The sequence below is a fragment of the Solea senegalensis genome, unplaced genomic scaffold, assembly GCF_019176455.1.
Source record: "Solea senegalensis isolate Sse05_10M unplaced genomic scaffold, IFAPA_SoseM_1 scf7180000016108, whole genome shotgun sequence".
In the NCBI taxonomy this organism is placed as follows: Eukaryota; Metazoa; Chordata; class Actinopteri; order Pleuronectiformes; family Soleidae; genus Solea; species Solea senegalensis.
In genome coordinates, this window is record NW_025321595.1 from 5001 (window position 1) to 32844 (window position 27844).

The 27844-nt window shown below is 42.0% G+C and overlaps 2 protein-coding genes and 1 long non-coding RNA gene across 6 annotated transcripts in view; 1 reads left to right on the forward strand and 2 right to left on the reverse strand.

Annotated features, from left to right (window-relative positions):
• LOC122762819 overlaps positions 1–226 on the forward strand; it is a 3215-nt gene extending 2989 nt beyond the window's left edge. For both annotated transcript variants that reach the window (XR_006358780.1, XR_006358779.1), the window contains one exon: positions 184–226. This is a non-coding gene — a long non-coding RNA (uncharacterized LOC122762819). The remainder of the gene's footprint in view (positions 1–183) is intronic.
• Positions 227–5762: 5536 nt separating this feature from the next.
• Positions 5763–9976, reverse strand: rgcc (regulator of cell cycle). Of its 3 annotated transcripts, XM_044017988.1 has the most exons (5): positions 9828–9973; positions 8913–9086; positions 8058–8165; positions 7659–7721; positions 5763–6264 (listed from the first exon to the last, which is right to left on the reverse strand). In XM_044017988.1, the coding sequence occupies exons 1-5, from the start codon at positions 9853–9855 to the stop codon at positions 6257–6259; spliced, it is 381 nt and encodes a 126-aa protein (XP_043873923.1). In that variant the 5' UTR covers positions 9856–9973; the 3' UTR covers positions 5763–6256. The 3 variants fall into 3 exon arrangements, with proteins under 3 accessions (XP_043873923.1, XP_043873924.1, XP_043873922.1); XM_044017989.1 differs by lacking the exon at positions 8058–8165 and having other exon boundaries at positions 9828–9976; XM_044017987.1 differs by lacking the exon at positions 5763–6264 and having other exon boundaries at positions 7648–7721; positions 9828–9974.
• Positions 9977–11615: 1639 nt separating this feature from the next.
• f5 (coagulation factor V) lies at positions 11616–26624 on the reverse strand. Its single transcript, XM_044017992.1, has 26 exons — positions 26371–26624; positions 25612–25694; positions 24915–25037; positions 23647–23859; positions 23371–23535; positions 22187–22408; positions 21319–21484; positions 20998–21178; positions 20232–20328; positions 19941–20146; positions 19542–19689; positions 19186–19398; positions 18301–19093; positions 16473–17867; positions 16162–16330; positions 15735–15971; positions 15411–15627; positions 15130–15309; positions 14815–14931; positions 14632–14703; positions 14430–14515; positions 14196–14351; positions 13647–13791; positions 12905–13056; positions 12340–12522; positions 11616–12163 (listed from the first exon to the last, which is right to left on the reverse strand). The coding sequence occupies exons 1-26, from the start codon at positions 26577–26579 to the stop codon at positions 12017–12019; spliced, it is 6075 nt and encodes a 2024-aa protein (XP_043873927.1). The 5' UTR covers positions 26580–26624; the 3' UTR covers positions 11616–12016.
• Positions 26625–27844: the final 1220 nt, after the last annotated feature.

Genomic DNA, 27844 nt, shown 5'->3' on the forward strand with positions numbered 1-27844 from the left:
GAGTGATTGATATTAGAATAAAACAGATTGAGATTAAGATTTTTTGAGTTACAGGTAACAGATTTTAGTTCAAAATAATTTTCGAGATTCTTTGATGATTAATCTGTACTTTATTTTTTGTATAATCTACCTTTAAATGACAGTAACAGTGACGCCGACAGTTTAATCTGTGGTTGGTTTCAGGCGTGAATGAAGATCACAATCAGATGAATGTGTTAATCCCTGGGAAAAAAAAGAAGAAGAAGAGGTGAAAGTTCTCCCGCCCTCAGGCTCCAGTTTCCATGGAAACCGTGGTTCTCGTTTAAAAAACTCCGCCCTAATGACAGACTCCTGTTTTTGACCCCGAGATGAAGAAGTGACCCTTGTTTTTAATCTGACTGAGGGGCGAGAGAGAGAGAGAAAACAGCAGGATGAGAGGAGAAGTGTAAGCAGGAGGAGGAACGGGGGGAAGATTCTGTTGCTCATAATCCTGTATTGTATAATCTGACATAAAACAGTTATTTTATGACATAATCCGATACATTTCCATACACGGTCTCAAAGTAAGAACAGAACAAAAATAAATCTCATCACAAATAATCTCAAATTCAGTCACTTCATCACGTCTTCACTACAGAAGAATGAAGACGACGACGATGATGATGATGATGATGATGATGATGATGGAGGGCGTTACAGACAGAGATTAATCGACAGAAGCAGAGAAACAGATGTGAAACAGACACAGAGTCATGATGACACACACACACACACACACACACACACACACACACACACACACACACACAGGAAGTTACTAACTCCAGAGAAAATAACAAATCTAGAATAAAACATGATGAAGGTTCTCCTCCATCCTCTGACCCGCTGTGACTCACCATCACCTGTCTGGAAATAAAGGGTCATGTGACTCAGTCAGTGAGTCTCTGCCACGCCCACATCCAGGTGAGATTAAGAATATCTGCTGACAAGTTTGTAAAGCACTCACTCTCTCACACCAAAGCCCACAGAGAAAATCAGTGATTTTAGCTGCTGGTCCTCTGCTGCCTCGTGTGGTCACTTTGTGTCACTGACAGTAATGACACAACCTGGTGTCTTTGTCAGCTTTAGTCTGATTTTAAGTGGATTCAAAACAACAATGATAATATTACACATTTCTCCCAGTGTTAACATGTTGTTCTTGTTTGTCGTCGGCAGAATAAGCCAAAAAATACCACACCCTCTGTGTGTGTGTGTGTGTGTGTGTGTCTGTGTGTGTGTGTGTGTGTGTGTGTGTCTGTGTGTGTGTGTCTGTGTGTGTGTGTGTGTGTGTGTGTGTGTGTGTCTGTGTGTGTGTGTGTGTGTGTGTGTGTGGCAGGGTGTGTGTGTGTGTGTCACGGTTTTCCCTTAAGTGAGTCTTTAGAGAAGCATCTAACACCTGCTCATGAGCTGCATGAACTTCCACAGCAGTAAATTCACTGCTCTGTCAGCTCACACACACACACACACACACACACACACACACACACACTGTTCAAACTTCTCACCGTGTGTGTGTGTGTGTGTGTGTATCATCACTCTCACACCATCCAGATTAAATTTAGGGTGTTATTTCTATGTTAGCTTTAACTATTAGCATTCGTGACGACGAGCAGAGCTCGAGTTCACACGTTCACGTAACTGAATATGATGTGATGAAATGTTCCAAACTGTTAACACATTAAAAATAAATCTGTAATCATATAATCTTAATCCATATTATTTTATATAGTGAGATATATTATTATTGCTGATCGACCCCTGAACCTTCTGGTGCTAATGGCACGCGGCTGAAGGCTAGCAGAAAGTGAACCAAATACAAGCAGGAAGTTAGCCAGAATTTAGCCAAAGGACAACATCGCTAACAGCAACAACAGGCAGGAAGTTAGCCAGAACTTAGCCAAAGGACAACATTGCTAACAGCAACAACAGGCAGGAAGTTAGCCAAAAGTAAGACAACAGCAACTAACAGCAGGTTAAAAAAAATACTAATTTTAAACAATTTCCTGCTGTTATGGCTCATTAGCATAATTCCTGGTGTTTAACACTAAAGGAAAAAGTTGTTTTTCAAGGTTGTTTTATTTTCTTCATTTAGACAAATATATTATTATCTTGTTATATAATTATAATCCCAGGATATTATTGTTAATATGGATTTATCACAGATTATATCAGGAGTCACTCTCTGACTCTATCATAGATTATATACTGTATATATACATATGTATATATATGTATATATATATAAACACACAGCTGTTGCTACATCAAAGCTATGAATTAGCCTGATCATAAACATATATGTACAACATGAGAACACACACACACACACACCCGGAGACATCTGGACAGCAGTGATGTGTGAGGACATGGAGGAAAGCTGAACCTGGTATTTGGCTCCATGTATTCCTGTCTCTTTGTGATGTGGACACACACACACACACACACACACACACGAGGAACTATTCATAGAGAGACACTGAGGCGTCCTCCAGCAGCCAACACTCACACTCACGTCCACATGTCTGCCAGGTTTGTCTTTACGTCCTCTGCTTCCGTCTACATATTTGTTGTGTGGTGTCCAATTAACCCAACCTTGCTCAGAGGCACCCCAAGCCTTGACCAAGTGGGATTGGAACTGGCAACCATCTGATTACAAGCCAGATTCACTCTCCACCAGGCCATGGGCTTGTAACCATAGGGTTGCTGGTTCAACTCCCTGCCAGGTCAAGGGATGGGGTGTCCTTGAGCAAGGTACCCAATGTGACATCATGGCGCTTCACTCTCAACCAGACCATAATGTCCTAACAACATCATAATAATATGAAAGGACTCTTTGGAACGTTGGTCTTCTGTGTGGTGGACACCTCATGGATTTCCACTGAAATACTTGTGAACTACAGCATTTTTGGTGAAAGGTCGAAAGCAAACATAACGTTGTTTGGGACGCTCTGTCCTCCCTTCTGTCCTCCCTTCTGTCCTCCCTTCTGTCCTCCCTTCGTCCCTCCTCTCTTTCCCACATTTCAGGCTGGTCTCTGCCAAGGCCAGAACCTCTCCACAGCCGACCCCTGCTGCCACACAGGGGATCATGTCTTGTGTCAACATGGTCTGTCAGATCCATGCCAGTGGTCTTGCCCTGGGGCTGGATCAAGCCCGACAGACACCAAGAACCTGGTGCCAGACCACGCTGATCTTAGGTGGGACAGTTCCCGCAGCTTCTGCCTGCCAACTGCAACACAGCAACAACACAGACACATGTCTCCATGCTCCACCTCCCCGCCATCAGATTAGCACGCTGGCATGTAGCGATAGCAGAGGGTGGAGCTACAGACAGTGAGCGGAGGAAAGGAGGGGCCGAGTCAGCTGTTACGCACCATTACCTGCAGAGTGCACGGACCACATTAAAGGGCTAGTTGAGGTTATTTGAAGTGAGTAGTGTCTGTGTGTCAGGACTTAACAAAACACTAACTATTCAGTCAACGATGTTTTAAGAACCTTTTTGGTGACGTATCTCACTGTGAGAGTCTCCTTCAAAGTGTTTTCTGACATGAGAACCATGAGCAGTCGTCTGCCACTGGGCCTGTCCATAAAAGTCTTGTGCAACGTCTTCAGTGGCTCCAGTGGAACGTTCTGCTGCAGGAAAAAACAACCCTGAGGGTGTGAGTGAGCGCGATGTGAGCAGACCTGTGTCTGACTGGAAACTTCAGCCGGGGAACACGCAGAAGAGTCCGGGGAACACGCAGAAGAGTCTGTGGAACACGCAGAAGAGTCTGTGGAACACGTAGAAGAGTCTGTGGAACCGCGCAAAAGAGTCGGGGGAACCATGAAGAGTCTGTGGAACCGCATGAGAAGGAATCTGTAGAACCTGCATGAGTCTGTGGAACACATGAGAAGGAGTCTGTAGCAGAAGAGTCATGGAACCATGGGCATCGGGGAACATTAGAAGTCTGTGGAACATGAGAGAGTCGGGGAACGCGCAGAAGGAGTCACCGGAACAGCATGAAGGAGTCTCTGTGGAACAGCAGAAGAGTCGAGGAACGCCAGAAGAGTCGGGAACCGCGTAGAAGAGTCTGTAGACAGCAGAAGGTCCGGGGAACATGAGAGTCTGGAACCGCGAAGTCCGAGAATACGCTAAAGAGTCTGTGGAGCGCGGAAGAGTCTGTGGAGCAGAAAGAGTCTGTGGAGCGCGGAAAGGTCTGTGGAACGCATAGAAGAGGTGTGGAGCGCGCGGGGTGTGGGTGCGCGGAGTCGAGGAACGCGCCAGAAGAGTCTGTGGAACGAAGGTCTGTGGAACGCATGAAGAGTCGAGGGAACACACAGAAGAGTCTGTGGAACTGCGCGGGTCAGAACATGCAGAAGAGTCTGGCCAGAACCGCACGCATGAAGAGTCGAGGAACCGCATAGAGAAAGAGTCAAGAGAACACGCCCAGAAGAGTCTGTGGAACCGCAGAGAGTCTATTGGAACAAGCATGAAAGAGTCTTAATGGAACCGCATGAGAGTCTGTGGAACCACGCAGAATCATGAGAAAGCATGAGTCCATGAAGTCCATAAGAACAAGCAGAAGAGTCTGTGGAACCACGCCCAGAATCCTTGAGGAAGCATAGAGTCAGGTCATGAACAAGCAGAAGAGTCTGTGGAACCGCCAGAGTCTGTGGAACCTTGGGAGTCTGTGGAACCACACTTGAAGGAGATCTGTAGAACATAGAGAGTCTGTAGAACTACTTGAGTCTGTGGAACGCGCAGAAGAGTCTGTGGAACACGCAGAGTCTGTAGAACACGCAGAAAGAGTCTGTGGAACACGCAGAGTCTGTAGAACACGCAGAGTCTGTAGAACACGCAGAGTCTGTAGAACACGCAGAGTCCGCAGAACACGCAGAGTGTGAATTGTGAGATTGAACTAAGAATTCTTCATTTTGACTCTGACTTTAATCTCACAATTCATGCTGTTTTATTTTTTCTCTTTTTTTTCTCCTCTTCCATACAGGATTCATTAGTCGTGTATTGATATTATTGATATCAATAATATCAATAATATCAGCGTGAACGACGTGAAAATCCAGCATTTCTTTTAATCGTAGTTTCTCCGCCGCACCTGCTGCTCAGTGTATATCTGACCACAGCCAGTGACCTCTGACCCCCGGTGGTCAGCAGACGGAGGCGGAGACACTGACGTACACCTGTCGGCAGAGCGTCTCCCTCCACCTCTGCAAATAGACGGCGCTGCCACACAAGTTACATAAGTGAGCGTTTGATTAACGAGCACAGCAGGTTACGGAGGTGACGTCTATTTGTGTGTGTGTGTGTGTGTGTGGTTACATTCTTGGGAGGAAGTGGGCGTCGACTCTTGTCTGTGTGGGCACAGCTCAGTTGGCCTCTGTCCTGGAAAGTTGGGAGTTTGTGAGATCAGCTGATCAGAGAGGAACACACACACACACACACACACACACACACACACACACACAGAGGTGTTGTTGTTGTCGGGTAAATAAAGTGTGGAGATGCCGAGGAACCAGCTGTCATTCATAGATTCAGCCAATCAGCTGCGACCAAAGCAAAACTGTGCTTGTGGGATCTTTTAGTCAATAATTCTACTTGTGTGAGTGTGTTTGTGAAGAAGCAGCAGAGTGGACAAAAATAAAACTCTACAAAATCTACGTCTTTATCTCAATGTCAGACTTTTCCAACAGGAAACTCTCTCTCACTCTCCCACAGAGAAAACCAGTAAATATATACACTCACAAATCCGTCTGGATTAAGTTTCAACTTTATTCCAGAGGGTCAATCTTTAATCCGACTGTTAGAATCATTATTTACACAAGTTACAAAAATATAGCTCACAAAAAATTGCAATGTACAATAAGAAGCTCTATAAAATTACAAATATAGTCCTATTTCTATTATTATCATTGTTATTATTATTATTATCATCATAATAATAAAAAGCCACCTTTTACATATGTTTTAAATACTCGTGTACTGCCCCGTGTGGCGGGAGGACTCGTGTTCCAGTGACGGGATTATGTCCGGGCAGCGCTGGCGGCTGGAGGCCAGATTACACGCCGGCTCCAGAGGACGACGATGATGATGATGATGATGATGATGATGTCATGGTGGAGTCACTTGGCAGTTGCCGTGGCGTCCAGCTGTATCCTGGCGGGTGGTTTTCAGTGTGGGCGTGTGTGGGGAGGGGAGGGGAGGGTGGAGCAGACATCCCTCCCTCCGTCATGGCTGCCCTCTGTGTCACATGCCTGGGAACACACACACACACACACACACACACACACACACACACACACACACACGCACACACACACACACACAGATGAGAGCAGGACTCTTGGCTCCGAGGTCGTCTGCTCTATTCTCAGAGTGGACGACGAGCTGCTCGTCCCTCATAAACACGCCAGTCTCCGCGGGCTAACCCGAGGGGGGCGGGGTCGTCTGACTCCACTGTCCAGCTGTGACAGACAGACAGACAGCCCAGGGCCGCGTCCCAAATCACTCCCTCCTCGCCATAATCGCGTCGTTACCGTTTTATGTCACTGTCTGTGTTTCAGGATTTCACTCTGACCTCAGAAAACCGTCTGCGACGTCTTATTTAACTTTATCTCACTGTGAGACAGGAAACTGACCTGTTTTCATCCACTCACTCTCCCACACCAACACCCCACAGAGAAAACCAGCGATTTAAGGAGCTGCTGGTCCTCTGCTGCCTCGTGTGGTCACTTTGAGTCACTGAATTCCACTGAATTGAACTTAGTGATGGGAGCAGCAGTGGATCAACAACTCCTGTGTGTGTAATGCGTGCTTGGCGTGTGTGTGCTACTGCATGTGTGTGGTGTGTGTGTGTGTGCGTGTGTGTGTGTGCGTGTGTGTGTGTGTTGCGTGTGTGTGTGCGTGTGGTGTGTGTGGTTTACACTGAACAATAATCCCGTGTATTTGCAGGTTAGTTGGTTTAAATCTGACTTACAGACTTTACTCTGCATTGACAGTGAGTGAGTGAGTGAGTGAGTGAGTGAGTGAGTGAGTGATGTTGGGACACAATCATGCTTCTCATTCCACTCGTCACATTTTCAGTGGGAAAATTTTTTTTTTTTTTTTCTTTTTCACTCACTCACATTCTTGCTGCTCTGATGCAAGTTTGAACAGTGACAGAGTGAAAGAGTGAAAGAGTGAAGAGGACGAGGACGAGGAGGACAGATTAACCTCGTGTGTCTCTGAACAGTAAAACACGAAAAACCTCCCCCCGTTACAGATTCATGTGTTCATGTCCCTCATGTGTTCACGTGGTGTTGGCAGTGTTTGTGACGCAGTGAAACCTGACACCACTTCTCTCTCTCCACTGAAACCTCGCACACCTCGTGGGCCTCATTAAAGCTCCGCCCCACAAGAGGGGGTGTGTCCTGAGCGGCCGTTAGCTTAGTGACATTCTGACCAGCGGGGGGGCGCCAGCGCACACACACACACACACACACATCAATTCATCAATACCTCTGACAGATAAGCTATGCTAAGCTACGCTATGACAGCTATAGTTATGGTAATTAAGCTACGCTACGACAACTAAACTGCGTTATGACAGCTATGACAAGTTATGGTAACTAAGCTACATTATGAAAGCTAAGCTAACATTAGCACTTACTCTCTAACGTTCTGTCCAGGTCGGCGATGAAGTCCTCCAGATCTTTAGTGTCTCCAAGTTTGGCTGAAAATAAAAAAATTTTTATTGTGAGTACAAATGTTTACATTTTTATGTTGTTTAGTTTACACACACACACACACACACACACACACACACAAGTCTCTTACAGACATATCAGTATGTTGCATTCATGTTTACTGACATTAAAACATAAATGTGTTTACATCTTATACATATATAAGTTATAAATATCTGTTCTCTGTCTTATTCTTCATTTATTTATGTGTTTGTTTGCAGGTGACGTCGGGTGTCAGGTGACGTGTGTCAGGTGACGTGTGTCAGGTGACGTCGTGTGTCAGGTGACGTGTGTGTCAGGAGACGTGGCGTGTGTCAGCTCACGTTTGGGTGACATCAGAGGAGGTGAGTTTGATATCGGGGAGAAAACAGTGGGAGAATTCAGCCGTTCATCACTGAAGCTGAAGCTGTTTCTGTTCAGAGACTCTGCACCTGTGACACACACACACACACACACACACACACACACACACACACACACACACACACACGATGCATCAAGATCTAAACTGTGATTTAAAAAGTGGGTCCTTATCAAAAGTTTGGTTAATCAAGCACTGGGTTGGGACCCCCAAGTGGATCACGGGAGATATTTTCTGGGTCCCTCAACAAATTTGTAGAATTTTTAAATAATAATAATTAGTCACTAAATTATTATTATTATTATTATTATTATTATTATTATTATTATTATTATTAATAACAAATGTGGCTCCACATGTTGAGAGTTTAGGAAACCAAACAATGGGTCGGGGTCCCCAGATGGGTGATAGGAGAATTTTTTTTTGGGTCCCCAAACAAATTTGCAGAATTTTCCTAACGTCTGTCTGTCTGCCCGTCTGCCTGTCTAAAATGTTTGGGAAACAACACACAGTGTAAGACAGGAGGCGCCTCTGTCTCACACACACACACATTAATCTGCTCTGTCAGCTGTGTGTCCATCCATCAGGCTGCGAGACAATAGGAGGACAGCTCTGTCCTCATTAGACTGTCATGGAGAAGACAGAGCTGCTGCAGGAATCTGATCTGAACTGTGTGTAAACACCTGAGCACGTCAGAACCAGACCAGGTCCAAACTGAACTGAACTACACTGAAACTGAACTAAATAAACTCAATCCTCGCAGACAAAATGATATATTCTGAGATTAAAGGGCTGTGATTGGTCGACGGTGACTCACTCTCAGAGTCGCTGATGCCGCTGTCGCTCACGCTAGCGCTGCTCCGCCTCTTCATGGTCTTCAGGTGCTCGTCGTACCTGAAGTGACGTTTCTCCACCGGCGACTTGAAATCTTCCATCACGGCGTCAAACTCGCACAGAGCGTCGTTCAGATCCTCGGTGTTTACGAACTTTGCTGCACGCAAATAAAACACATTATATTTAGAGAAACTAGACTTTTAATACACGTGTACGAAAAATAAAAGGTCTATAAAGTCACATGTACATGAAGGACATAATATATAGAATAAATATAGAACTAGACTTTGTTAAAATGTGTGTGTGTGAAAACTATATATGGGAAATACATATGACTTAATATAACTTTGAACCTTTTTCAATACATATGTTAAAAGTAATTTACATGAGAAATACATGTATAAAGTATTTATACATATGTATTAAAAGTCATAATCACAGGAAATACTGATATAATATCACTTAAGTCTTAAATCTATATAAGACTTCATGTAACTTTATATATAAAAACATTCACATAATCACAATCACTTTTTATAAACGTATGTTTCGAGTCATTTACGTTAGAAATTCATACGTAAATGAATCCCTTTAATATACGTGTATATGGAAAATACACGTATGACTTCATATAACTTTACTTTATACAAACATGTGAAATATGACTTTATATAAAATAATATTTCAAACAATATACATATAATATGCATTTGAACCTTTTATAAATAGAAATAAATGTGACATTTAAACATAAGAAACATACAAATATGTTGATAATATTTGTGTTTTCAGGAGAATCTGAACGTTCTGTGACACCATGAAAAAGTATAATTCACTAATGAATGAACTACAGCAGTGAATGTGTTAAATCAACAAACACAAAATATGAATCATTTACCTTGAGGTTTAAGTTTTGGAGATTTCATGATTCCAGAGGTCAGAGGTCAGATTTATCCACGACTGTCCAGATACACGTGCGTGTGTGTGTGTGTGTGTTTGTGTCAGAATAAAGTCCCGTGCGCGCGCTCTCTCTCTCTTTTCTCTCTTTAATCTCGCGCAGCTCCTGAACTGAACTCACTCGTTCAGCTTCCGCAGCCTTTTAAAGAGCTCTGCCCAGAGGGGGCGGGGCCTTGTGAAGGAGGCGTGGCGGGCCTTCCCTCCCTCTGTGTGTGTGTGTGTGTGTGACTCCTATTTGTAAACAGCCTGCTGTGTGTGACGTCATCACCGTGGTGATATTTTTAATCACATTTTTTGGTTGCCGGGCAGATCATGAGTCACTCAACTGCATTTAAATGTGATTCATAGCTGTTCATTCATTCATGTGTTCATCATGAGTTTATTTTAACTTTTTAAAAATGTCTATATTTACATCATCAACAAATAAACAAATAAAAAGACATAAATACACAGATTATCTACATTTAATGCAATTTATATGAAGATATAAGTGAATATTTTTACTTTTGTCTGTTATTGATTCATATATTATAATAATATATAATTATAATAATTGACTTTGGGTTTATTTAAACTCCCATGATGCTCAAAAGCGTCCTTTATGTTCCTAATATTACGTTAACTGTCCGTCTTTTTAAACAGCTGTTGTTTGTTTATGTTGTTTGTTTATGTTGTGAATATATTACATTTTAGAGGAAGTAACAGGTAAAACGTCTCTTGATTCACTACATTAACATTTTATTGTAAGTTTTGATTTTAATTTCCATGAAATAAAAACCTTGTATAGTATTGTACATGTTATTAACGTAAGTTGTCTGATATAATGATTCACAAAGCAAAGCAATTATAATTATTTATCATTATTCTTAGTAGCTTTTGTGCATAAATCTATGAAAAATCCCTAATATTAGGTTCAGATGATCTGTTTGGATTATAAATCATAAAAAAATGATGGTGAATTAATGTTTAAAAAGCTCAATATTTGCCATTGAAGTTAGAAATACTAACACGATGTGTTGTCTCTCTGTCTGAAAGGTGACGCTGCAGCGACACCTGGTGGTGCAGCGTCACCATTACATCTGATGAAACAGTGTTTTTAGCTTCACGTAATCGTTTCTCTCACACATAAAACAAAACACAAGAATAAGAATATAGGATTCATATTTATTGCAAAATAAATGACATAAAACTCTACTTTATATATTTTATATTTACAGTCATTTCTACTTCTTTACTTATTTCAGACACAAAACGTTAAAGAGCTTCAAAAATAAACTCAAAAACAGGTTTTTATCAAAAGTTCTGACTCCACTATAAATATGTGTGACCTTTTTTATTTAAACACATCACAAAGGTCAACGGCGCCCCCTGCTGCTGAGAACAAGCATAAGACAGACTCACCTGATAACTCACACCAAACCTCATAGAGAAAACCAGTGATTTTAACGTCACACACACACAGGAGTCGTTGATCCACTGCTGCCTCCATCACTAAGTTCTAATGTCTGATTTTGTAAAATTCGGCTTTTGAAATATTTAAATTAGACATTCCTCAGTGACACAAAGTGACCACACGAGGCAGCAGAGGACCAGCAGCTCCTGTGTCCCCGCAGCTAAAATCACTGGTTTTCTCTCTGGGCTTTGGTGTGAGAGAGTGAGTGGTTTACAAACGTCAGTTTCCTGTCGTAAAAGTCTGTCTAACAGTGAGATAAAGACGTGTACGTGTTCTTAAAGACATCGTAGACTTAAACTGACGTAGATTCAGCCAATCCCAGCTGACGCAGGATGAAAAGCCAAACTCAAACCTGAACTATCACTTTAATATTTATCTTTAATATTATTTATTTATAAACTTTAATGTTTATGGCATGATTCAGCGTTTTAAACAGCCTGTCTCTAAATAATAAAAATAAAAATAAAAATAAAATAAAAAAGTTTCTGTTTGGTTACAATTAGATCTGGCAAGAAATAAAATGATATTTCCTCATTTATGGAACAGCATCCTTTATATAAATGACACATACACATACATTATTATGTATTATGTTTTCTTTTGTATGGTTGACCTGACATGGATTATTCAGTACAGATGTGTGTGTGTGTGTGTGTGTGTATGTGTGTGTGTGTGTGTCACTCAAATTCACAGCCCAGCAGTTCTATTCTCATGGTGATGGAGTTCATCCAGCTGATGGGCTTGATGCGGATGAAGCGAGAGAAAATGGGCGGGTAGATGTAGTTCTTCACGTGCATGTTGTTGTCCGTGTTTCCAGGGAACGTCTGGGTTTGAACACAGAGGAAAAAAATGTTTTTAAAGAACAAACTAAACCTTTAAACCTGAACTAAACTAAACCTTTAAACCTGAACTAAACTAAACCTTTAAACCTGAACTAAACTAAACCTTTAAACCCGAACACAGCCTGCTGCGATGTCACTGTGTGTGTGTGTGTGTTGACCTTGAACGGGAGCTCGTCGTCGTCCGTGTACTGGTTCCAGTGAGCGTTGTCGTCGCTGTACTGCAGAGAGTACGACATGACGTACATCTCTTTGCCCAGAGACTTGGCTCCCTGCGTTATTATACCTGTGATCTTCTGCACGTGAGGAAGTTCCACCTGCAGCCACTGGTTCCTGTCACTGTGCTGTGGACAAAGAAAACACAGAGAGGAGGCTCAGAATGAACACATGAATCTACGACTGCGTCAAGAAATCAGTGTGTCAGCTTAATTCAGTTCATTCAAGTTCAAGTTATATAAAAACAACTTGATTCATCAAGGTGTTACAATTTATATATATATATATATATATATATATTTATTATTATTTGTTATAATACACTGAAAAAAACGAAATTGTTAAAAATATTTCTTATAAACTTAAAAATATTATGAAGTTCGTTAACCATTTTCTTTTTTTGGAAAAACGTTGATTTGTTACCACGTGTAAATCTAATATTCGGCATAAATGAGCTTTAAACCTTAGATCAGTAAGTGTTGACACGCTAGCATTAGCAAGCTTCACTACCTTAGCCTGCCATGCGTTGACGGAGCCCTGCGCATTGAGCCGCGCCAGGGACGGTTTCCAGGGTCCAGAGTACCAGCTGGAGGCCGCAGAGCTCGCAGTTATACGATGGTCTTCGATGAGTCCGTTCTCTATCCCCAGAGGAACCGAGCAGCCTGAGGCCGGAGATCACAAAGGTCACATTCATAGAATCCAATGTGCACGTGAAAGTTGTCTTTACGAGCGCCTTTTTACTGGATCCAGAAGAACTTTTTGGATTTGTATAGAACTTTAGCTGCTTATAGCTACGACCATCTTACATAAACGTGACAAAGTTCATCCCGATCTGTGAAGATATGGCACGCCAAATCTGTAATCTGGATTAGAGCCATATGAATCTTGGTCTGATGGTAGAAAGTCTGATCCTGGACACACATACCAAATTATACTCAAATCTCATGAGTTTTTATCGAGTTGTGATTGTTTTCTTTACAAGAGAATGGGATTTCTTGAAAATGAGTATTTAGTGACGTCATCAGTGGGCAGATTCTTACCAAAATTCAATAGGAACATACTTGGGTGATCACCCACCCATCACTAAAAATGTCACATTGATTCGTCAAAAAGCTGTGGACAGGAAGTTGCTAACAGGAGGACAAACGTACAGAAAACAACAACAACGTCCTTGTCGGAAGTAACACCCTTCAATGAATATCGCAGTACTTACGCTCACCCACGTCCATGTACACATGCTGTAGTAACTCACCATCGAGCTCGCAGCCGTAGAACTCCATGCGAACTGTGGCTTTGTTGTACCAGTCGGTGGGGTGGAGCCTGACAAAGCGTGCAATTATTGGAGGAAAGAAGGTATTTTTCTTGGTCTCGTAGGATTCCCTGTTCCCAGTGAACACCTGGTAGAGGACGGAGAAAGACATTCATACCATATTTATTTTTGTCTTTCACGATGGTCGGGCGACTGGCAACACTACGACTATGACTCCGACACTGTGTGAGTTCATAGGTCATCGAAGCGTGGGTGATGCTCCTGGTAGTCTCTTGAGGAGGCGTCAGAGCTCTCAGTTATCTTATTGGTCAACGTCCAGGAGCATGTCGTAGGGGGTCAGACGAAGCAGGATGCCAACTCTCTGTTCTTCATTTATGTTACACTACACGAGCGACACTGTACACGTGTCGGTCACGCCCGAATATCGGCCTGAACATCGGCCAGAATTCAATTTAAGAAGTGACCACACATGTCACTTTGCTGATGTTTTACTACCCATCATAGTGGTGATCAAACCCCGCCCACTCCCACCTTTCTGAGGTCCTTGCTGTCGCCCTTATAGAAGATCCACTTGCGGCGGTCCGTGCTGTAGGAGATCAGGTACTGGACCACATACTGGTAACTGAAGAGCTGCTTGGCTCCCTGCGTGGCCACCTGACTGATCACAACCGGCCGCTGGAAGTCCACCTGCACAGGAAGTAGTTTGTTTTCACACTGAAAAAACCCCACACTGTATACATTAAAATAAAACATTATTACACGTACCTGGATCCAGCTGTGCTTCTGGTCCGTGCTCCATGCGTTGTATTTACCCAGATTGTTCAATCTGGCAAGATGGGGCTCCCAGTATCCTTCAAAGATGGAGATACTTTTCAAACTCGGTGACCTCTTTGATCACAGAGCTGTGATGTCATAGTCATGGAATCATTTCTACACTGTAGTCACAGAAAGGAGGAGAAATGGTTACCTCTGGTGTTGATGGCTGTGATCTGGTCATCTTTCACGCTGCCCGATTGGAGACCCAGTGGATGGTAACAGTCTAAGAAGACACAAAAAAGTCATATCAAGCATAAAAACACAACATAACAGTAAATCATTGGAATGATAGAAAGTCATTCTTCAAATGTTGCAGGGTTTTGAGCGTTCGTACCGTTATCTAGAACCAGGAAGAGTGTCTGCATGCCCTTTTTCTGGTTGAAACCAACCTCTGTCTCCAGTTGCCACAGGCCAGGTCTGGACGGATACATCTCCAGAGTAGCAAAGGTCCCTGCAGAGACAGGTTTTATGCATTTTTAGTAATTCATTTGCAGCGGGAGGTGGAGCTAGTTTCATGCTGATGTCGGGTAAAAAGCGGGGTACACCCTTGCTGTGAGGCAACAGTGCTATCCACTACAAATGTCCCATCTACATTCAAAACATCAATCAAACAAAGTCTGTTTCCACTTATAAAAAGTATGGTTCTAACCAGGCAACAGTGGGAACACAGCTTGTCTGTAGCTCGTGGTCTGCTTGTGGAGGAACGTCTGTCCGTGGAAGTGGACACTGTGGAAATCCTTGGGACCACCCATGTTGATCAGGTGCCAGCGTGCCAGCTGGTTAGTGTACATCCTCAGGCCCTTCAGGTTGTATATGATACCGTTGATGGCTGAAGTAAAAACAGTAAGACACAGCATGTAATCATCATATTCAAAGGACTTTTTGGGTCGATTTGGGATCAATTTGTTAAAAGTAAGCCAGGTGCATTACAGTGGAACTTGTAGTCGTCCTCGGCACGGGGTACCATGATCCTTCGACGGCTTTTCCTCCGCATTATCTCGATGTTCTGCTCAAAGTACCAGCTCTGCGACTCATCAAAGGTCATGAAAAGCAGCATGAACTCCCGCACATCTGGTAAGTTCCTGTCCAGGGTTCCTTTCCGACACACCAGCAAAGGCCCAATCAAACCAGAGTGAATGTCCTTTTCCTAAGAGAAAGGTGTGTCTTGGATTTAAACTGTACACAGCAGCTTTGTCTGTATTTTGAAATTCTCGACTTATTACATATTATATTTTTGTAATAATAACTACTCACAGGATTAACACCTGAGTAGTATGCCCAGGTCCGACAGTCAGACTCATCTGGCAATGGGCCGACCTTTGCATCGACCTTCCACAGATATGTGAAGGTGGTATTTGGTTGAACTTCATCATCAAATTTGTACCAGTATGTGGATCCGTCCTCATAAGAGAGACCTTCTGTCCGCTTGGTGTAGGCAACCCCATTTGGGTGAACGGAGTACGGCCTGTTGGCATTGTTCCTGAACACCACCTTTAAAAGACACATTCATTTAGAAATGTTCTTGCTAACAGTCAGATAATGCTCATGTAACACAAATGAAGTAAACATTTCATTTGGACCTAGCTTGTTTTCACTTTTCATGCTAAAATAATGCACTAAATTTTATCCCAAATTCAAATATTAGCAATATGATACAGACATCTTTAGACCACAGTCTTACCATGATGCTTTGTCCAACCTCTGCCTTGATGACTGGTCCCAGGATGCCGAGATGCTCATTCATCTCTCCACGGATGTCTGGTGTTCTGAAACTACTGTCCATGTAACCCCGGAAAACCACCTTGGTGAACGATGTTTTTTGGGTGTTTTGTTGCATTTTGTCCTGCCTCCTGTGGTGAAAACACAACAATGTTTATGGATATGTGTATATTTTGTGCAATGTGTTGTAATTATTGTAAAGTAATTACAGTAATTAATAGTATTACAATATTAATTCTTAAATGTCATTGTTTCTGCCATGTCTGAGCTTACTTTTGTCCGTAGCCAGCATAGTCCCACTCAACCTCTTCTGCTGAGATGTAATACGTCTTCACGTTTGGGCCTAAATCCTTAAGGTAGTATTTTGTTGTCTCATCCAGACTCAGACCCTTTAAGTCCTCATGGCTGCTGTAGGGATCTTTGAAGGTCACATATTCATATTCATTTGCTTTCAAGTCTTCCTCATCCAGCCCTAGATGACTTGGTTCATCCCCGGGAACATACAGCTCATAATCACTGAAATCTGGCCGGGGCACACCGATGACCACAGGCACGTTGATGAGCTCATCCTCATCGGATACAGGCTGTGGGACGCTGGGTCGTGCCCCACGCGGAGTCATGGCCGGATTGAATCCACGAGGAGAGAACGGTAAACCGCTCCTGACCTGAGGCTTGTAGACCTTCCTCCTCCTTGTTTTCATGCCTTCACCAATCTGGGGCTTGTGTCGCAAGTTCACCTTCTTGAGCTTCCTTTTTGGAGCTGGTGTTGTTTGAAGGGCTTGTTTCTCAAAATATTTCACCATGTGGTCAGGAATCTCCATGGGCTCCATTTGGTGAGTTCCATCATAAGTCCAGTTGTAACCTTGTATTTTGGCCGAGGTGGTTTTGATCACTTCTGTGTTGTTTTCTTTGAGGTAGATGAGCACTTCCTCTCTGCTCTCCAGGGAACTGAGCTCCTCAGAACTTTCTGTGTTTACGCCACTGCTGGAGACGGTCAGGTTAAACAAATCCAGAGTCGTATTGGAGAAGCTTTCTGCAGGAGCTGTGATGTTCTCACTGGTTATGTTGTCTTTCTTCTCCACCTCAAGGATGGTCAGGTTGTATCTGCTTGTTCTGTTAATCCCTCTAATCTCTGGCATGGACAATGAATGGTTCGTTGCATTTGCTGACACATTCACATGTTTAATTGCTGAAGTGGAAACAGACACATTGCCCTCAGTTAAATTGTTGGGAGTGCTGGTGCTGTAATTGGATAGAGGTGGAGAGTATGAGAACACATCTCCTCTGGTGAGTCTTTCCTCTGAGTCTTCTGTCATTGTTGTGTCCACAGATGTCTGGTTATCTCCAGTCACGGTTCCGTTGATTTTATCAGTCTCCAAGTGGGAAGTTGCATTTCCGGCTGACAATACTGTGACATTAGCAATTCCTTGCAAATTTACCGTAACATTGGTGGGCTCTTGTTTTGGAAGTGTAAGATTGGTGGGCTCTTGTTTCGGTATCGTAACATTGGTGGCTCCTTGTTTTGGTAGCGTAACATTTGTGGCTCCTTGTTTTGGTATCGTAACATTGGTGGCTTCTTGTTTCTGTATCGTAACATTGGTGGCTTCTTTTTTTGGTATCGTAACATTGGTGGCTTTTTGTTTTATCGAACATTGGTGGCCCTTGTTTCTGTATCGTAACATTGGTGGCTTTTTTGGTATCGTGAATATTGGTTTCTTGTTTCTGTATCGTAACATTGGTGCTCCTTGTTTTGGTAGCGCAACATTGTTGGCTCCTTTGCCGTATCGGAATATTGGTGGCTTGTTTTGTGGTATCGCATTGATCTTGGTGGCTTTTATCGTAACATTGGGCCTTTTTAACGCAATATTGGTGGCTTGTTTCTCGTATCATAACATTGGTGGCCCGTTTCGCATCATAACATTGGTGGCTTCTTGTTTCGTATCGCAACATTGGTGGCCTTGTTTGGTAACGAATATTGGTGGCTTTGTTTCGCATCATAACATTGGTGGCCTTTTATTGTAAATATTGGTGCTGTTTTGGTATCGTAAATATTGGATTATTGGGTAGTAAACATTGGTGGCTTTTGTTTTGGTAGTGTAACATTGGTGGCTTTTTGTTTTGGTAGCGCAAATATTGGTGGCCTTTTTGTTTTGATAGTGTAACATTGGTGGCTTCTTGTTTCGGTAGCGTAACATTGGTGGCTTCTTGTTTTGATAGCATAAAATTAGTCATCTCTCGAGATACATTTCCAGCAGGTGATGAAGCCGTAGCATTGTGGGCTGTTGTGTTCTTTGTATCAAACATTTTATTAGAGTCAGTTGTGTTCTCTGTTATGATCATGGAAGAATTGCTAGCAGAAGTTGCGGTATGTATTTGTGTTGTGTTCTCACTCATGCTTCGGTGCTGCAGATTTACCACGGTGACATTTATACTGTCCACCTCCATCAAATTGGAAAACGTTTTGTTTTGTGTTTTTAGCTTTGTAATAACAAATGTCTCATTTTTACTCTTTGTCCTGTTGAAGTTAACATTTGTATCACCATCTGGCACATCCACAGCATCATAGTCGAGAAAAGAGAGGTCCAGCTTCTCCATGTCTGAGTCCACAGATTGGCTCTTCAGGGACCTGATGCCCCATTGCTCTGCCCACTTGTCCGTGTAATCATCTATAGATGTTTTTGCTCCTTTTGCTTTTGTTTCAGGTTCCGGAGTCGCTTGGTCTTCCTTCATGATGTCTTCCAAGGTCGGAGGCTTCCACACTGTAAATTCTATGACTGTTGCTGGTTCATCGTCATACTCGTACACAGAGTCACGAAAACACTCAACGTCCTGGAACTTCAAACGCATCCCTTTGGTTGTTTCATGGGAATTCAGGGAAGCCATGAGCCAGACCCCTATTTTGAAGAAAACCAAAAACCATCAACAAAAGACCTCTACATTGCACACAATATTTTGGTACAAAGAGGCATCGCCAGTTCTAACTAACCAATGTTGTCCATGGCCATCGTGATGGTTTCTCCGGTCATGGGGTAGAGGCTTAGAAAGTCCTCGGTCCGCTCGTTCAGCTCAAACGGATGGCCGTAGAACGTCGCAGTCTGGATGTAGTCCTGCGCTCCAACGCTCGACAAGTGCCACGTTGCTATCTCACCTTTGCAGAAACCCAAGAGTTCGCCGCTCTCGAAAGCATAACCATTAATTGCTGTTAGGACACAAACATCGACATTTGTGATTGACAGGCACCTGAAGGGGATGCAGTTGGATAAATGAAGAAATAATGCAGAGTAATTACTCATTGTCATTTACGATTAACTTGTGTTAGCTACAGTTTAAGGAAGAACTTACTGTGCATGACATTGGACTTGTAGAAGTCTGAGTTTGCCTTGTTGACTTTGGTCGGATCACTAAAGCGGCGAATGTTGTAATCCAGGTACCAGCTCTTGTTTTCATCAAACACAGCAAACATAGCGTGCTGCTCTTTGTCTGCTTTCAGCTGTAGAAACAAACCATAACCTTCACTTTTTCCATTCATACAGATCATTAACACAACATTTTTGATTCCGACAGTTATCACTGTTAGAGGAGACCAGAACCAAATTTCCCTCCCAACCACAAATGTCCACCCCTTGAAGGTCGAGCAACGTTTAAAGACTTTAGGATTTACCTTCAGAGGAACAGGAATGTATAAAGGTCGATCACATCAAGACTTTTGCTAGCTTGCCGACACGTGGCGATGCTTTTTACCTGCACGTTCCTGACGTTCAGGGACTGACTCTTGCAGATGAGGATCGGTCCGATCAGTCCTGATGCGATGTCTCGCGGTGTGTCCACAGCACTGTGGTACATCCTCGTCAGACACCGCGAGTCTCCCTCCAAAGGCTCATCCTCTTCCACCACTCTCCACACGTACGTGTATGTCTCCCCCGGCTGAACGCCATGAGAGTGGTTGCCTGGAAACCACATCGCAAAGTACCTCTTTAGATTCAGGATAACTGTTTTGTGTGGACAGTGAGGACTGGTGACACTGATCAGTACCTCCTTCTGGGTAGTTGACTCCCTCCTCTGACTTCTCTATTGTGAGGCCATGTGGGTAGATGCTGTAAGGCCGGGACGCCATGTTTTTAAAAACAATCTGTGAAAAGAGAAGAGGATGTAAACAATGTTTGTACTCAGTGTGTGCCAGGATTTTTTTTGTGTATATTTGTGTTTGAGCAGTTGTTTTTGTGTGTTTTTGGTGACAAATAGAAGTTCTGTTTACTTTTTTATAATGATGTAATAATAATGGTCACTGTGTTGGTGATATAGATAGCAGCTCATTATTTGGCAGTCTGTTGGTGAATGTATAGAATAGTTCATTATTTGGCAGTCTGTTGGTTGATGTACGCAATAGCTCATTATTTGGCAGTCAGTCCATTGGTGGATAAAGATACCAGCTCATTATTTTGCAATTCTCCATGTTCTTGTCCACTAAAATTTCCAGTTCATCCGTTTTAATCTAAAATAAGTACATGATTAATAATATGCAGTCTTGAGTCTTGATGCCATGTGTCATTTTATCGACATTATTTTAAATGTGTCTTCCAAACATTGTTTCCATGACCAGAAATTTGACTTTAGCAACATAGAGTCACACCTGCTATCCTTCTGAATCGCTATATTGATAAAAAACCAAAAAAAAAAAAAACATTTAATTTTATTTTAAAACATAGAGACATAAATGTTAAACAGATAATAATTGTTTGGGGGCCCAGAAAGACTTTGACTGTGGGAACCCGCTGCTCTTCATGTTCTTAGATCTCACCGTGATGACGTCTCTGATTTGTGCTCTGATCACGGGGCCCAGGATCCCGAGCTCGTTCTTCCTCTGCTTTGTCTCCATCCTCTCGGTGAACGACTCGTTCTTGTACATCGTGTACACGGCCTTCTTGTACCTCTGTCCTATCCGTGTTGGCGACTGTTTCAAGTAGAGGTGCTTGAAGTCCCTGCACAAGGAGATAAGACGTCGTTATTTAATCACACGAGCAGATAAACAAGACACATCCAGTGTTTCTATCAGTTTGGAAGTGTGGAAATACTCCAGCATGACATAAAATCTAACAGTACAATCAAAAATGCTGCTTACTCATCAATGTGTTCAGGCATATTTGGAGCGTAATCCCAGAGTATCTCCTCGGCAGCGATGAAATACTTCCACTGCCTGCTCTCTCTCCTCTGTGCTATCGTCATGCGTCGCCGCGGCGCCTCAAAGTCATCGCACGACTTCACGTCCACGAACGCGTGCATACCAGCTGCAACAGCAACCATTTCATGTTTAGTTACACAAAAGCAGGGGTTCCCAACGTCTGGGTTGGGACCCACAGATGGGTCATGGGAGATTTTCTGTGGCGCCTTAGTTAAGATTTATGTGTACATATTTTAAAAGTGTAACTAAACTAACTGTGCCCAGTGCCTGCTGTAAAAGAGAGTTGAGTGTTGAATTTGACACATCAGGTTTTAATGATATTTGGTGAGTGTGTGCAGAATCAGACGCTCTACTGTCCGATTTGATTTTAAAATTTGACATAGTTTAGTCCCATTGAAAAATTTCAGATGTCTGAATATCTCATCGACATCGTAACAGATCAGTGTGGATTTTTCCTGATCTGTGATCACTTAAGTATATCCCTCATTCCAAATGTACCCACTGATGACGTCATAAAACATGATCATGGTCAAGAAATCCTATTCTCTTATAATAGGCAAAACTGTAAAGAAAACAATCATAACGTGGTGAAAACTCATCGGATTTTCATTAAATTTGTATATATGTGCAGGATCAGACACTCTACCATCACACCAAATTTCATATGGATCTAATCCAGATTACGGTATCTCAGCGACATGATCTCAACATATCGGGATGACTCTTTGTCGTGTTTGTGTGAGACGGTCGTAAAGTTCTATTCAGCGGATCAAAGCTTGTTCCGGACTGTGCGGAGACGCGTGTTTACCTTCGATGTGTTTGCTGGTGTGTGAGGACAGCATCCAGCGACCCGGGTGAACGGCCACCATGCCGGCGGTGGCGGTGGAGCCGCTGATGAGACCCACGGAGGACATCTTGCGTCCATTCTGCTGCAGAACCTGACCGTTCATGTGCACCGAGAACACCTCGGCCTCCGAGCTCATGGCCACCAGGTGGATGCTGACGGAGGCGTGAGCGCACACGCTGACGTCTGCGGAGGAAACGGGGAAACTGTCGGTGTTTGGTTGTTCTTCATATTTTTGAAAATAACAATGAAGTTATGGTTCATTAATCAAACACACGTCTTTGAAATGTCTCTTTTACCCGTTCAAAACAATATAAATGTTAAAGTTATTTTGGAAACACAGATGCAAGTCAGTATGTGTCAGTATGACGAGGCCATGTGGAGTTTTGAGGAGTGAGCGCAGTAACAAAGTGGAAACACAGATTATCTGTGTTTTCTGTATCAGTTCAGTTTGTTTGTTTCATTTAAAGAGAACTGAGTCAAACTCTGAGACGATAATGTGACGAAAGATAAATCGGGTCACGTTTGTTGCTTTAATTGAACAATTCTGGTTTAAGATGTAAAATTAAAAATGTAAAAAAAAAGTTAAGCATAAAACACATTTAACCTGTTATGGATACTTCCTAAAGGAAAGTCAGTGGCGTTGTACTCGGATGAACCCATGAAAACTTGATGGGTCAACACTGTTGCTATGGTTACGGTTGCACTGACTGAGAACAGAGGTTCATGTTTTAACCAGGAATGATTAATGAACCAGAAAGTTTGAAGTCGAGCTACAGTAACATCAACGTTCATCTCCTCTATGTCATCTTTTTAAATGAAAACTAAAGTGAAGTGAAACTAGGTTTGTATATCTTCTTCACTTGTATTATTTGTGTGTTAACAAAAATGTGAAATTGTGTGTTCATACAATTTATATTAACTTAATTAATCTGAGTCTTTCCAGCAAGTTAATGTGAACGTGATTTAGTTTCATTAAAATAAAATAAAATAAAATAAAATAAAATTAAATTAAATTAAATAAAATAAAATTAAATTAAATTAAATTAAATTAAATTAAAAAAACATTTCTTCCTTTGTCAGTTTAATTCTACATGTTTGGTTTGTCGGAGTAACTCCCAGTTACCATGGTAACCTGACAGACTGACCAGGAAGTGATCCGTGTGTGTATCCATTGATGGTGTGTTTGACGTGGTCGTCCGTCGCGTATCCGCTCGCGACTTTGTATCTGCTCTCTTTCTCGTCAAAGATCCCGAACAGGAACACGTACTCGTGGTGGACGTTGATCTGCTTCCTGTCCTCGTCCAGGCTGCCTGAGGACACAGACGGACAGACGGACGGGGGGGACAATGAGTCAGCAAACGTCAACAACCACAGCAGCAGGGGACTAAACTTTGGACGTGGACAACGTCTCCGCTGCTCACCGCGCTTGCAGATGAGCAAAGTCCCGATGAGACCTGAGTTGTAGTCCTGGACAACGTCCTGGTGTGAGACGTAGGTGTAGGTCAGACAGGCGGGGTCACTTTTCTGCGGCGCGACGGCCGACGTCACCTCCCAGTAATAGACGTGTTCGCCGCCCGGCTGCACGATGTCGTCCTCTTTCTCCTTCTGTGACGTGTTGTCAAAGTAGTGAGCACCTATGAAAGAAAGCACAGCAGCGGTCAAGAATACTCGACTTCTACCCCCCGCTAGACTCCATGGCGCCTCCTTTTGGCTGCTCTACTCAGCAGCTGCACAGTTGCTATTTTAGCATCGCTAACAACTGCCTATGCTGCAAAGAAACCCTAAAATAGAGAGAATTAACCCCAAAAAAGCATGCATCTAAGTGGGCGGGGCCTTTCTTTCGGACAGATCATCTCGGGTAACAACTGCCTATGCTGCAAAGAAACCTAAAATTGGACAGAAAAGAGGCAAAAACATGTGTCAATGTAGGCGGGGCCTTTCAGAGATGGATGGATGGTGGGAGGAGCCTCCATATCAAAACACTGGAAACCCAATTTGTTTTAAATGAAATAGTGTTATATTCCGATGTTTTCATGAAATAAATATACGTTTTGTTTGAAGTTATTTGTAAACAAATAAAATACTTTTTTGATATCTTTCACTGTAATAGTTAATTCTATAAAATGAAATACAGGTTTTTATGTCATTCCAGTATTTAACCAACTGGAGATCAACCAGCTGTGTTTTATACTGCTCTTGCCTACTGCAGCTTTAATTTTCACTGCTTTCATAATGTGACCTTTTCTTCTTTAGGTTTCACGTCATCCTCCCATGAACTTATTTTGTGGAGTTGCTAATGAAGAAATCATGTTGTCACGTCATCTGTGCAGGCGTTTAACCATGTTTCGCTTCTTTCTTAATTGAATTCATAAGATATTTTTCTGTCTAAATCCCTAAAATGACTTGAGGGAGAATTAAAGAAAGCTTAGTGTTCATTTCCTGAGGTTCCTAACACAGCGCCCTGTTGGACTCCAGCACTGTCCGCTCTGATAAATCTGCCTGTTCTGGTTAATATGTTAGAAAAAGACAAACAGTCGTTGTTTGTTGTGTTGGCCAATCTTGTGTAACCTCATGCAGTGGTTATTGTGGGTGCGTGGTGTCTCCGGGTTTGTTGCAGCTGTTCCAGTCACTGCAGCCGCAGCTGCATTAACAGACAGACAGACAGACAGACAGACAGACAGACACGCACCCTCGGACTGTTTCCCGTAAGCGACCCCGTGTGGGTGGAGGCTGTGAGCTCCGGTGGCCATGTTCCTGAAAGTGACGACAATGGTCTCGCCCTCCTCGGCCCTCAGCGTGGGTCCAAGAAGACCTGCAGAGACAAACACACACACTTACACTTAACTTACACTTAACTTACACTTAACTTACACTGCACGTGTGTGTGTGTGTGTGTGTGAGTGAGTGCTCTAACCTGTGAGAACAGGTTCATCATGACTCATCATTATTATGGTTGTTGATTCACTGACTGAGATTTTTAACACTAAACATGACATCATCATTAGCCTGATAGCACACGTGCTGCAATGTTCATAGAAAGACAGACAGACAGACAGACAGACAGACAGACAGACAGACATCAGTGATGTCATCTTTAGCTAATGTTTGGCTGAAATTAAACATTTTATTTAGCTGTAGTTAGTGTTTTAGCTAACATTTGGCTAACGGTAAGCTAGTTTTATCTCCATTATCGAGAGGTAGATGATTGATAGGTAGGTAGAAGTAGGGAGGTAGATTCAACTGCAATAGTTTTATTTACAAAATCAAATTTCAAAGGTATACAGTACTAAATCACAGAGTTCTTTTAAGAGACCTACACAAACATTCCTGTGTCTCCGTCTGTGAGACGAGTGAATTTAAAGACGTAAACGTTCCGCGTCATTTACCTAACCAGGTGGGATGAGTCTTCGCCTGCCTGAAGCCTTCATCATACTCCCGAAACACCACTTTCTTATAGGCGGGACCAAACCTACACAACGGTGGAAAAACACGGAATATTAGTCAGAAGTGAAGGCAAAATAAACAGAACTCTGAGGACACATTTAGCATTAATATTATTCTTATTATTACTTGTTTAAATATATAAATGATGTTTTTGCAGATGAGAAAACATTGAAGGACAGACTGACTTCAGCTAAAATACATACATTAACAATGATGAAACAAAAATATAAGATAGGATCATTATTATTATGAGAAATTATAATTTCACATCAATGTTTTATTTTATTTTATTTTAGTTAAAAAAAAACGTAATTCATTTGAGTGTTTTTTTTTAGTTCATTTGAATACAAATTAACAAGTTACAAAGTCAAACCGAAGTTTTTACATATAAATGAGGCATTTGTCTTCATATAACTTGTTAACTTTATTGGTGGGTTGTTATTTTTAGTAATTCAATAAGTTAGATTGAATTCATGTGATTTATTTGTGTTTTACTGTAGAACTTTTTGAATTCAATTCATTCAAAATAAAGTAAATAAACCAGTTAAAGATTTTTTCAGTGTAGAAACAACTTATAGATAAAATGCAGGATAAATAACAATAAAAAGATGAATAGAAATTCTATTCTAAGTGCACAAAGCAAAGTCCAAACATGCTCAAATAATTGTGAAAGTGTGAAATAGTAACAGTCGTGTTGTCACCTGTGTGCGTCACTGTCCCAGTATTTCCAGTCGAGCTCGACAGCAGCGATGTAATAATGTCGCTCTCTGGTTTGATGCTGCTCTGCTCTGACGTGAAGAAAGGTCTCAAGAACCAGGACGAGCAGCAGGAGACGCTGAGCTGCAGCCCAGCACACGAGCCTCATGTCTGCTTCACACTTCTGCTTCTTCTGAGAGGGAAAAACTGTCATCTGAGAAACGACGAGGTCGACTGTGTGCTTTATCTGTCACTGACACACACACACATCATGTCCCAGGGCAATGACCTGTGTGTGTGTGTGTGTGTGTGTGTGTGTGGTGTTTTTCTTTTTTCTCTCCTCAGATGGAAACCTCATGTTTCTGTGAATCATCTCCATCAAACGTGTGTTTATTTCATCTTCTCTAAAATAAAACTCAACAACAGTGTGGTTATAAATTACCCTGCACATTTCTGAGACCTCAGAATTTCCCGCGACCAAAACGAGTCACAATTAAAGGGCAAAAAAACACCACTGTAAACTTTTACTGTTTATTTTTTATTTATGGAGCAGAAAACTACCCTAAAAACACTTACATTTATTTGTACGTATTTTTCTTTCTCACTGATTATGATTATTGATTTTTACGTTGCAGTTACTGCTAAAGTCCTGTAGAGGGTGCTGTGGTGGTTTAATAAATGGACATTTTCATAACTCTTATGATTATTTTGTGGTTATCTTGCATTTTTGTGCTCATTTTATCCACATTTTGTGTCTCCTATGTGGTATTTTGAAATAATGATGTGGTTGTTTGGCATCTTAATGGTCAATTTATTGTCATTTTGTGTCTCTCATATGATTTTTGTCTCTCTGGAGACCATTTGTGGATGTTTTGCGTCTTTATGGTCATTTGTAATATGGTAATTTTTTTGCTCTTTTGTTATCATATGGGCTAATTTCTCTCTTTGTGATTAATTTGTGTTTAGTCGACATCTTTATTGCCATTTATTTTAATTTGAGTACACGCTGAGAGTTAATTAATTTGAATTACTGTAAATTATGATGAATTGTTGTCAAGTATATTGAGTTTAAATCAAAATCTTTGCAGTGATGCTTGGGGTTCTTTTTTTGCATCTTTATGGTCATGTTATTGTAATTTCCTGTATCTTATGGGATACTTTATGTCTCTTAATGATTTGTTTGTGGTTATTCGTCATCTTAACTGTCATTCAGGTTAATTGTCGTCTCTTTATCTTTTAGTTTTTTTGCTTTAAAAGTTAAATTACTGTAAATGATGTTGAATTGTTGTGAAGTTTATTGAATTTAGGTTATTTTTGCATCTTTGTGTTCATTTTTATCATCTTTCGTCTCTTCGTGTTAATATTTGTCCAAAATGAAGCGTTATTTTATTTACATTTATTTTTTTAAAGTTTCGCCAATCAGAGGCGGGAAACCTGAAAACAGACTGCGTCACCGCGCCTGCGCACAAGAACCCGGAA